This window comes from Xenopus tropicalis, chromosome 4 (genome assembly GCF_000004195.4).
Source record: "Xenopus tropicalis strain Nigerian chromosome 4, UCB_Xtro_10.0, whole genome shotgun sequence".
NCBI classification, from domain to species: Eukaryota; Metazoa; Chordata; class Amphibia; order Anura; family Pipidae; genus Xenopus; species Xenopus tropicalis.
The window spans coordinates 149,667,171-149,680,319 of record NC_030680.2 but is presented as its reverse complement, the minus strand read 5'-3'; the positions used below and the strand labels follow the sequence as shown (position 1 = coordinate 149,680,319).

Sequence of the window (13,149 nt, the reverse complement as noted above, 5' to 3'; positions counted from 1 at the left end):
GCCAAAGCCAAGTAGTGTTCAGGGTCTCACCACTGCCAAGTGCTCCATGGACTCAAGCTTCCCTTTTGGCACATCTAGGGAGCTTTATTCTATGTCACTGGTGGGCTGTACAGCACTTCGGGGTGGCAGTAGAACCCCGAACCATCCTCAGGACGTGGTCATCCAAGAAGATGCATTTTTCACTAGGACCTATGTTCCCCTTTACATTATTTCCCCAGGATGGACTTGTTGTGATGGTAAGATATTTCTACCCCCTACCCTAAATATGTTGGGAGCACTTTGGGCACGTAAAGACGACCTGTTAGGATGATACAGAAGAACCCAAGTCCCAAGCTAAACCTTTGGAAGCTCTAGCTGAACCATGGTAGGCTTCATTGTAGGAGTCTTACTTGCCCAGTAGTCCACCATGGAACCTGCCTGTGTCCTGCAGAATTTCTAGACTTTCAGGCTAGAACAACTTCTAACATGTAAATAAAAACTGTATTTGTAAGTGTGTAAACAATTTGCACAATACACCATGTAATAAATTGTGTAGATTTTATGTTGCAGCTTTCTACATGGGCCTCAATGGCTCCCAAGAAACCATAGGGTTCCTGGGTAATGGGTTCCTGGCAGAGTGGCCATTTGTCACTGAAGATATTAATGATATACTGCCCCCTGGTGGGTTTACTTGTAGAAAAAAAAACAATAAAAGTGGGCCATTAGGGGTAAGGAAAGCATTTCTGTCTCTCTTTGTCCTATTTGTCTCCTGAGCAGCATATCTGTATATTTGTATTTATACATATGGGTAGGAGGTGCCATAGTGTTTCCCTTAGACAGTACAGTATGGGGGTACAGCTTATTGTGTGCCCAGAACATTCCTTCTCTGTATATTTATATTTATACATATGGGTAGGGGGTGCCATAGTGTTTCCCTTAGACAGTACAGTATGGGGGTACAGCTTATTGTGTGCCCAGAACATTCCTTCTCTGTATATTTGTATTTATACATATGGGTAGGGGGTGCCATAGTGTTTCCCTTAGACAGTACAGTATGGGGGTACAGCTTATTGTGTGCCCAGAACATTCCTTCTCTGTATATTTGTATTTATACATATGGGTAGGAGGTGCCATAGTGTTTCCCTTAGACAGTACAGTATGGGGGTACAGCTTATTGTGTGCCCAGAACATTCCTTCTCTGTATATTTGTATTTATAGATATGGGTAGGGGGTGCCATAGTGTTTCCCTTAGACAGTACAGTATGGGGGTACAGCTTATTGTGTGCCCAGAACATTCCCTCTCTGTATATTTGTATTTATACATATGGGTAGGGGGTGCCATAGTGTTTCCCTTAGACAGTACAGTATGGGGGTACAGCTTATTGTGTGCCCAGAACATTCCTTCTCTGTATATTTGTATTTATACATATGGGTAGGGGGTGCCATAGTGTTTCCCATAGACAGTACAGTATGGGGGTACAGCTTATTGTGTGCCCAGAACATTCCCTCTCTGTATATTTGTATTTATACATATGGGTAGGGGGTGCCATAGTGTTTCCCTTAGACAGTACAGTATGGGGGTACAGCTTATTGTGTGCCCAGAACATTCCCTCTCTGTATATTTGTATTTATACATATGGGTAGGGGGTGCCATAGTGTTTCCCTTAGACAGTACAGTATGGGGGTACAGCTTATTGTGTGCCCAGAACATTCCTTCTCTGTATATTTGTATTTATACATATGGGTAGGGGGTGCCATAGTGTTTCCCATAGACAGTACAGTATGGGGGTACAGCTTATTGTGTGCCCAGAACATTCCCTCTCTGTATATTTGTATTTATACATATGGGTAGGGGGTGCCATAGTGTTTCCCTTAGACAGTACAGTATGGGGGTACAGCTTATTGTGTGCCCAGAACATTCCTTCTCTGTATATTTGTATTTATACATATGGGTAGGGGGTGCCATAGTGTTTCCCTTAGACAGTACAGTATGGGGGTACAGCTTATTGTGTGCCCAGAACATTCCTTCTCTGTATATTTGTATTTATACATATGGGTAGGAGGTGCCATAGTGTTTCCCTTAGACAGTACAGTATGGGGGTACAGCTTATTGTGTGCCCAGAACATTCCTTCTCTGTATATTTGTATTTATACATATGGGTAGGGGGTGCCATAGTGTTTCCCTTAGACAGTACAGTATGGGGGTACAGCTTATTGTGTGCCCAGAACATTCCTTCTCTGTATATTTGTATTTATACATATGGGTAGGGGGTGCCATAGTGTTTCCCTTAGACAGTACAGTATGGGGGTACAGCTTATTGTGTGCCCAGAACATTCCTTCTCTGTATATTTGTATTTATACATATGGGTAGGAGGTGCCATAGTGTTTCCCTTAGACAGTACAGTATGGGGGTACAGCTTATTGTGTGCCCAGAACATTCCTTCTCTGTATATTTGTATTTATACATATGGGTAGGAGGTGCCATAGTGTTTCCCTTAGACAGTACAGTATGGGGGTACAGCTTATTGTGTGCCCAGAACATTCCCTCTCTGTATATTTGCATTTATACATATGGGTAGGAGGTGCCATAGTGTTTCCCATAGACAGTACAGTATGGGGGTACAGCTTATTGCGTGCCCAGAACATTCCTTCTCTGTATATTTGTATTTATACATATGGGTAGGAGGTGCCATAGTGTTTCCCTTAGACAGTACAGTATGGGGGTACAGCTTATTGTGTGCCCAGAACATTCCTTCTCTGTATATTTGTATTTATACATATGGGTAGGAGGTGCCATAGTGTTTCCCATAGACAGTACAGTATGGGGGTACAAGACCAACAGCCCAAGGCTCTTCGTAAAAATCTTCCCTTTTTACTTCTAGATAAAGCCAAGTGGCACCTCGGCTGCTGCTGACGTGTGTGAATGTGACACCCCGTATCAGTCGCCGATGCCCCGGAGAGGGCAATAAAATTCAATCTGTGTACGTGAGTGACAGTTACTACCTGCGCTACTGCCTCGGTGACACTTTGCACCCAGGGAACACGACGCCGGATCCCCAGCCTGTGACTCTCCCAGGAGAATTGGCCTCAATAGGATTCTCTTTTCACTCTATTTCCACCCAAACAGATTTATATTAGGAAACTGACAGATTGGGCGCAGGAGCTGCCAGACTGCTGCTTGTGGTTAAAGGGATGATTGATATTTTAACAAGCCGGACGCGTCATGCTGTTTCTATGGCAGTTGGAGGCCCAGCACTTTTCATTGAGGGGTTCTGAATCTTCCCACACAGATGCGCTGGCACCACTGGCACAACTGGCACAGCCCCACAATACCCAAGCACTGACTGGCACAGCCCCACAATACCCAAGCACTGACTGGCACAGCCCCACAATACCCAAGCACTGACTGGCACAGCCCCACAATACCCAAGCACTGACTGGCACAGCCCCACAATACCCAAGCACTGACTGGCACAGCCCCACAATACCCAAGCACTGACTGGCACAGCCCCACAATACCCAAGCACTGACTGGCACAGCCCCACAATACCCAAGCACTGACTGGCACAGCCCCACAATACCCAAGCACTGACTGGCACAGCCCCACAATACCCAAGCACTGACTGGCACAGCCCCACAATACCCAAGCACTGACTGGCACAGCCCCACAATACCCAAGCACTGACTGGCACAGCCCCACAATACCCAATCATACCCAAAGACCACCACTAACAGCTCCAGAACTCCCAGTACAACCAGTATTAGCACAGCCCCAGTATAGAGGTACAAGCAGATCCCCCCGGCAGCACAGCCCAACACAGGGTGCCCATTACAGCCCCACACAGGGTGCCCATTACAGCCCAACGCGGGGTGCCCATTACAGCCCAACACGGGGTGCCCATTACAGCCCAACACGGGGTTCCCATTACAGACCAACACAGGGTGCCCATTACAGACCAACACAGGGTGCCCATTACAGACCAACACGGGGTTCCCACTACAGCCCAACACAGGGTGCCCATTACAGACCAACACAGGGTGCCCATTACAGCCCAACACAGGGTGCCCATTACAGCCCAACACGGGGTGCCCATTACAGCCCAACACGGGGTGCCCATTACAGCCCAACACAGAGTGCCCATTACAGCCCAACACGGGGTGCCCATTACAGCCCAACACGGGGTGCCCATTACAGCCCAACACGGGGTGCCCATTACAGCCCAACACGGGGTGCCCATTACAGCCCAACACGGGGTGCCCATTACAGCCCAACACGGGGTGCCCATTACAGCCCAACACGGGGTGCCCATTACAGCCCCACACGGGGTGCCCATTACAGCTCAACACGGGGTTCCCATTACAGACCAACACGGGGTGCCCATTACAGCCCAACACGGGGTGCCCATTACAGCCCAACACGGGGTTCCCATTACAGCCCAACACGGGGTGCCCATTACAGACCAACACGGGGTGCCCATTACAGCCCAACACGGGGTTCCCATTACAGCCCAACACGGGGTGCCCATTACAGACCAACACGGGGTGCCCATTACAGCCCAACACGGGGTTCCCATTACAGCCCAACACGGGGTTCCCATTACAGCCCAACACGGGGTGCCCATTACAGACCAACACGGGGTGCCCATTACAGCCCCACACGGGGTGCCCATTACAGCTCAACACGGGGTTCCCATTACAGACCAACACGGGGTGCCCATTACAGCCCAACACAGGGTGCCCATTACAGCCCAACACGGGGTGCCCATTACAGCCCAACACGGGGTGCCCATTACAGCTCAACACGGGGTTCCCATTACAGACCAACACGGGGTGCCCATTACAGCCCAACACGGGGTGCCCATTACAGCCCAACACGGGGTGCCCATTACAGCCCAACACGGGGTGCCCATTACAGCCCAACACGGGGTGCCCATTACAGCTCGGCACAAACCCAGCCCACCCAATGACATTATCACACAATCACAACAGAACAAGCAAAGTGCTTAGCACAACATTAATGCCAACGGCCTCATAGCACCAGAACCGTCCTGACACAACACTAATGGGCCGGCAGAACCCAGCGTGATGGTCACAGGCCCAGTACTATCATCAGAACCCAACAGAACACACTCCCAGCATGCCTGCATCACAACCAAACACCCAATTATAACAGCACAAACCGACATTACAAAGACACCTCAGTGCAACACAACTTTACAGACAAACCCACTTGCACAACCGAACAGCTAACACTCGCCGTGCCCCAGCAGCACCGGCCGTCAGTACCCAAACAGCCTCAGCCTTGGGGCCAAAGACTTGGTACTGCCAGTGCCACAATACACTACAACACCACAATCTGAAAAGCACTGACACCCCCAGCCCAACCCGGTGCTACCGACACCCCCAGCCCAACCCGGTGCTACCGACACCCCCAGCCCAACCCGGTGCTACCGACACCCCCAGCCCAACCCGGTGCTACCGACACCCCCAGCACAAGCCTAGGGTACAAAGGACCTGCTTCCCCCAGTGCAGCCCAACTGCAATATACAGCAACGTGGCATTTACTGACTTTACTGACACTGTATAAATCATAGATTTCTTTTTCCTTCAGTCTTGGAATTTACACAATCACAACCAGCAGGCAGCCGCCATTTTGTATAGACTGTTATTAAGGCAAAGCTTTGTTTCACCCCAAAATCCTATACATTTGCCATCTGGGTGATATCTAGGGAGCGCTGAATGGAAAGTAAAAGTGATTGTAATTGAAAAGTCTGAGTTGTCAATCATATATTGCCTCTGCGGCATAGAGGCGGGGCAGGTAATATATGATTGACAGCTCAGATTTTTAAATACATTTATGTGTGGGTAACAGATCCCCTTTAAATGCCCCAGTGTGCCCACTAGTGGTGAAAGCGAGCATTGCAATCAGGTAGGGAAGGAATTGGGCCTACGTAGCCCCGAGATGCAGACCCAATACAATTCGGGGCTCAGACCCAATATAATTCGGGGCTCAGACCCAATATAATTAGGGACCCAGACCCAATACAATTCGGGCTCAGACCCAATATAATTAGGGACCCAGACCCAATACAATTCGGGGTTCAGACCCAATATAATTAGGGACCCAGACCCAATACAATTCGCGGTTCAGACCCAATGTAATTCCGGGCTCAGACCCAATATAATTCGGAGCTCAGACCCAATACAATTCAGGGCTCAGACCCAATATAATTAGGGACCCAGACCCAATACAATTCGGGGTTCAGACCCAATACAATTCGGGGTTCAGACCCAATGTAATTCCGGGCTCAGACCCAATATAATTCGGAGCTCAGACCCAATACAATTCGGGGTTCAGACCCAATGTAATTCCGGGCTCAGACCCAATATAATTCGGAGCTCAGACCCAATACAATTCAGGGCTCAGACCCAATATAATTCGGAGCTCAGACCCAATACAATTCAGGGCTCAGACCCAATATAATTCGGAGCTCAGACCCAATACAATTCAGGGCTCAGACCCAACATAATTAGGGACCCAGACCCAATATAATTCGGGGCTCAGACCCAATATAATTCGGGGCCCAGACCCAATATAATTCGGAGCTCAGACCCAATATACCCTGTTTCCCCGAAAATAGGAAAGTAAGGCACCCCTCCGATTTATGTGTGGGTAACAGATTCCCTTTAAATGCCCCAGTGTGCCCACTAGTGGTGGAAGCGAGCATTGCAATCAGGTAGGGAAGGAATTGGGCCTACGTAGCCCCGAGATGCAGACCCAATACAATTCGGGGCTCAGACCCCATATAATTCGGGGCTCAGACCCAATATAATTAGGGACCCAGACCCAATACAATTCGGGGTTCAGACCCAATATAATTCGGGGCTCAGACCCAATATAATTAGGGACCCAGACCCAATATAATTCGGGGCTCAGACCCAATACAATTCGCGGTTCAGACCCAATGTAATTCCAGGCTCAGACCCAATATAATTCGGAGCTCAGACCCAATACAATTCAGGGCTCAGACCCAATATAATTAGGGACCCAGACCCAATACAATTCGGGGTTCAGACCCAGTATAATTAGGGACCCAGACCCAATACAATTCGGGGTTCAGACCTAATACAATTCGGGGTTCAGACCCAATATAATTCGGGGCTCAGACCCAATATAATTCGGGGCTCAGACCCAATATAATTCGGAGCTCAGACCCAATATACCCTGTTTCCCCAAAAATAGGAAAGTAAGGCACCCCTCCGATTTTTCATCCCCCTCGGAAAATAAGGCACCCCCCGAAAATAAGACACCCACCTAGGGCTGGGCGATAAATCTCACCCAAATGATGGAATAAATGTGTACTGTATTCTTCTTCATGGAAAAATAAGACATCCCCTGAAAATAAGACCTAGTGCATATTTGGGAGCTTAAAAAAATATAAGACAGTGTCTTATTTTCGGGGAAACACGGTAATTCGGGGCTCAGACCCAATATAATTCGGGGCTCAGACCCAATATAATTCGGGGCTCAGACCCAATATAATTCGTGGCCCAAACCCAATATAATTCGGGGCTCAGACCCAATATAATTCGGGGCTCAGACCCAATATAATTCGGGGCTCAGACCCAATATAATTCGGGGCTCAGACCCAATATAATTCGGGGCCCAGACCCAATATAATTCGGGGCTCAGACCCAATATAATTCGGGGCTCAGACCCAATATAATTCGGGGCTCAGACCCAATACAATTCGGGGCTCAGACCCAATACAATTCGGGGCTCAGACCCAATACAATTCGGGGCTCAGACCCAATACAATTCGGGGTTCAGACCCAATATAATTCGGGGCTCAGACCCAATATAATTAGGGACCCAGACCCAATATAATTCGGGGCTCAGACCCAATACAATTCGCGGTTCAGACCCAATGTAATTCCAGGCTCAGACCCAATACAATTCGGGGCTCAGACCCAATATAATTCAGGACCCAGACCCAATATAATTCGGGGCTCAGACCCAATATAATTCGGGGCTCAGACCCAATACAATTCGGGGCTCAGACCCAATATAATTCGGGGCTCAGACCCAATATAATTCGGGGCTCAGACCCAATACAATTCAGGGCTCAGACCCAATATAATTCAGGACCCAGACCCAATATAATTCGGGGCTCAGACCCAATATAATTCGGGGTTCACTCACCCTCCTTCCTGCCTCGTTGTTGTGCAGGTTCATGAGAAGCCTGGAACTCTCATAGGATCCTTTCTGGTAAATCTTCTCTCTTTCTCGGGCGTCCACAAACTCCTTGGCAAACCTGTAGCCATAATCCAGGTTGTCCCCACAGCCGCCCCATAGCCAGTCCCGGGGTAGGTCCTTGGGTCGGGCGGCCCGACTGCAGCCACATGTAGAGAGCTCCCCCTCTCGGCAGGCTCGGCTCACTGCATTCACTACTCCTGCGGCGCTGATGGCGTAGGTAAAGGCCGTCTCCCTGCTACCTGCAAACATAGAGGGGGCAATTAATGCAGCTGCCCTGGGGGTGGGTCCAAAATGATTATATGGGGGGGTATTAACTCCTGATTGCACAGACACAAATGTAGTGGTTTATACATTTTTATGAAGAATATTAACCTCTTCTTGTACAAACACAACTGCAGCCTTGTGCTTTGAGTTACATTGACTATTAACCCCTTCTTGTACAAATACTTTGTGACTTATAGCGAAAGGAATTATTAACCATTTATTGGGCAAACTCACTTTTGTCAACCCTCTAAGGCATTTTCTAGAAATGAGAATTATTAACCCCTTGTTGGGGTGCTAGTGACACCTTGTTAATGATTGAGAATCCTAGAATGAAGGTGAGAATTATTAACCCCTTATCGTACATATACAACAGTGGCCTTCTGGGTCGCAGTTTACAATCATTTATATGGGGGTGAGCACAATTAACTCCTTGCTGTACAGAGTGATGACTTAGACGCTTCTCATGGAGACGCAAGTGATTAACCCTTATCGTACAGACATAAATTGCATCACAGACCCCTGTATAGACACATGGACAGGACAAATGTGAAACTGCTATAAAGGGACAGTGCTATTAACCGTTTGGACCAATAGAGCAATTGAGCAGTCGGCATTTGTGGCTCCCCAGATAGGGCCTAAGCCTTTCCTCATTCCTTTGCCAAGTCTGACCCCGACTGCTCCTAAAAGCTTACAATTCAATATAAAGTTCTGAAAATCTGCCCGACCCTCTTCTGCCCCCACCCAAGCGGCCTCCCCACAGGGCAAGGGCAGTTCTTGGTATCAGCAATCCAAGTGCATTATCTGCCTGTAAATCAGATGTAGGCAAGAGCCAGTGTAGTTACCCTTTCCACTAGGGGGGGGTCTCGTACCTGGAACCCCCCCCCCCAAACCCCCAGCTTTCTGGTCAATTAATGAGAACAATATGATGTAAAGCAGAGACCCCCACACACAGGGACACACTGACTGCAACACTTTCCAAAGTAAATGTATAGAGGTAAAAACTCTTTTTTACAATAAGATTAAAGAGAGAGAGAAAGAGAGAGTTAGAGAGAGGGAAAGAGAGAGTAAGAGAGAGGGAAAGAGAGAGGGAAAGAGAGAGGGAAAGAGAGAGACAGAGTGAGTAAGAGAGAGAGAGAGAGAGAGAGAGAGAGGTTTAATGCTCCCAATGAGCCCATGTCTCTCTCTCTATCTGCCCCTAAAGCCCGGGGATATGAGTATAAACACAGAGAGTCTGCACACGGTTTCTATTAATTTATGAGAAACATATTCCTTTCCCTCTCTCTGAAATGTGAGTCCAGCTGCCATATGAATTGCACACAGTCTGCCCGGGCACGGGGCGGCCAATGTACCGCTGAGACTGCTGGGTAGGACTATACAGTCTGTATGGGCACGGGGCGGCCAATGTACCGCTGAGACTGCTGGGTAGAACTATACAGTCTGTATGGGCACGGGGCGGCCAATGTACCGCTGAGACTGCTGGGTAGGACTATACAGTCTGCCCGGGCACGGGGCGGCCAATGTACCGCTGAGACTGCTGGGTAGGGATATACAGTCTGTATGGGCACGGGGCGGCCAATGTACCGCTGAGACTGCTGGGTAGTACTATACAGCCTGTATGGGCACAGGGCGGCCAATGTACCGCTGAGACTGCTGGGTAGGACTATACAGTCTGTATGGGCACAGGGCGGCCAATGTACTGCTGAGACTGCTGGGTAGGACTATACAGTCTGTATGGGCACAGGGCGGCCAATGTACCGCTGAGACTGCTGGGTAGGACTATACAGTCTGTATGGGCACGGGGCGGCCAATGTACCGCTGAGACTGCTGGGTAGGAATATACAGTCTGCCCGGGCACGGGGCGGCCAATGTATCGCTGAGACTGCTGGGTAGGACTATACAGCCTGTATGGGCACGGGGCGGCCAATGTACCGCTGAGACTGCTGGGTAGGACTATACAGTCTGTATGGGCACGGGGCGGCCAATGTACCGCTGAGACTGCTGGGTAGGACTATACAGCCTGTATGGGCACGGGGCGGCCAATGTACCGCTGAGACTGCTGGGTAGGACTATACAGCCTGTATGGGCACGGGGCGGCCAATGTACCGCTGAGACTGCTGTGTAGGACTATACAGTCTGTATGGGCACAGGGCGGCCAATGTACCGCTGAGACTGCTGGGTAGAACTATACAGTCTGTATGGGCACGGGGCGGCCAATGTACCGCTGAGACTGCTGGGTAGGACAATACAGTCTGTATGGGCACGGGGCGGCCAATGTACCGCTGAGACTGCTGGGTAGAACTATACAGTCTGTATGGGCACGGGGCAGCCAATGTACCGCTGAGACTGCTGGGTAGAACTATACAGCCTGTATGGGCACAGGGCGGCCAATGTACCGCTGAGACTGCTGGGTAGGAATATACAGTCTGTATGGGCACGGGGCGGCCAATGTACCGCTGAGACTGCTGGGTAGAACTATACAGTCTGTATGGGCACGGGGCGGCCAATGTACCGCTGAGACTGCTGGGTAGAACTATACAGTCTGTATGGGCACGGGGCGGCCAATGTACCGCTGAGACTGCTGGGTAGGACAATACAGTCTGTATGGGCACAGGGCAGCCAATGTACCGCTGAGACTGCTGGGTAGAACTATACAGCCTGTATGGGCACAGGGCGGCCAATGTACCGCTGAGACTGCTGGGTAGGAATATACAGTCTGTATGGGCACGGGGCGGCCAATGTACCGCTGAGACTGCTGGGTAGGACTATACAGCCTGTATGGGCACGGGGCGGCCAATGTACCGCTGAGACTGCTGGGTAGGACTATACAGTCTGTATGGGCACGGGGCGGCCAATGTACCGCTGAGACTGCTGGGTAGGAATATACAGTCTGTATGGGCACGGGGCGGCCAATGTACCGCTGAGACTGCTGGGTAGGAATATACAGTCTGTATGGGCACGGGGCGGCCAATGTACCGCTGAGACTGCTGGGTAGGACTATACAGTCTGTATGGGCACGGGGCGGCCAATGTACCGCTGAGACTGCTGGGTAGGACTATACAGTCTGTATGGGCACGGGGCGGCCAATGTACCGCTGAGACTGCTGGGTAGGACTATACAGCCTGTATGGGCATGGGGCGGCCAATGTACCGCTGAGACTGCTGGGTAGAACTATACAGTCTGTATGGGCACGGGGCGGCCAATGTACCGCTGAGACTGCTGGGTAGGACTATACAGCCTGTATGGGCATGGGGCGGCCAATGTACCGCTGAGACTGCTGGGTAGAACTATACAGCCTGTATGGGCACAGGGCGGCCAATGTACCGCTGAGACTGCTGGGTAGGAATATACAGTCTGTATGGGCACAGGGCGGCCAATGAACCGCTGAGACTGCTGGGTAGGAATATACATTCTGTATGGGCACAGGGCGGCCAATGTACCGCTGAGACTGCTGGGTAGAACTATATAGCCTGTATGGGCACGGGGCGGCCAATGTACCGCTGAGACTGCTGGGTAGGACTATACAGTCTGTATGGGCACAGGGCGGCCAATGTACCGCTGAGACTGCTGGGTAGAACTATACAGTCTGTATGGGCACGGGGCGGCCAATGTACCGCTGAGACTGCTGGGTAGGAATATACAGTCTGTATGGGCACAGGGCGGCCAATGTACCCCTGAAACTGCTGGGTAGGAATATACAGTCTGTATGGGCACGGGGCGGCCAATGTACCGCTGAGACTGCTGGGTAGGAATATACAGTCTGTATGGGCAGGGGGCGGCCAATGTACCGCTGAGACTGCTGGGTAGGAATATACAGTCTGTATGGGCACGGGGCGGCCAATGTACCGCTGAGACTGCTGGGTAGGAATATACAGTCTGTATGGGCACGGGGCGGCCAATGTACCGCTGAGACTGCTGGGTAGGAATATACAGTCTGTATGGGCACGGGGCGGCCAATGTACCGCTGAGACTGCTGGGTAGGACTATACAGCCTGTATGGGCACGGGGCGGCCAATGTATCGCTGAGACTGCTGGGTAGGACTATACAGCCTGTATGGGCACGGGGCGGCCAATGTACCGCTGAGACTGCTGGGTAGGACTATACAGCCTGTATGGGCACGGGGCGGCCAATGTATCGCTGAGACTGCTGGGTAGGAATATACAGTCTGTATGGGCACAGGGCGGCCAATGTACCGCTGAGACTGCTGGGTAGGACTATACAGTCTGTATGGGCACGGGGCGGCCAATGTACCGCTGAGACTGCTGGGTAGGAATATACAGTCTGTATGGGCACGGGGCGGCCAATGTACCGCTGAGACTGCTGGGTAGGAATATACAGTCTGTATGGGCACGGGGCGGCCAATGTACCGCTGAGACTGCTGGGTAGAACTATACAGTCTGTATGGGCACGGGGCGGCCAATGTACCGCTGAGACTGCTGGGTAGGACTATACAGTCTGTATGGGCACGGGGCGGCCAATGTACCGCTGAGACTGCTGGGTAGAACTATACAGTCTGTATGGGTACGGGGCGGCCAATGTACCGCTGAGACTGCTGGGTAGGACTATACAGTCTGTATGGGCACGGGGCGGCCAATGTACCGCTGAGACTGCTGGGTAGAACTATACAGTCTGTATGGGCACGGGGCGGCC

The 13,149-nt window shown here is 50.6% G+C and overlaps 1 protein-coding gene across 2 annotated transcripts in view; it reads right to left on the bottom strand.

The window, feature by feature from the left end:
- Positions 1–13,149, bottom strand: part of wnt5a (Wnt family member 5A) — a 35,334-nt gene that overhangs the window by 5,391 nt on the left and 16,794 nt on the right. For both annotated transcript variants that reach the window (XM_031901260.1, XM_004914179.4), the window contains exon 4: positions 8,184–8,476. In XM_031901260.1, coding sequence (XP_031757120.1) covers positions 8,184–8,476 — 293 coding nt within the window. The remainder of the gene's footprint in view (positions 1–8,183; positions 8,477–13,149) is intronic.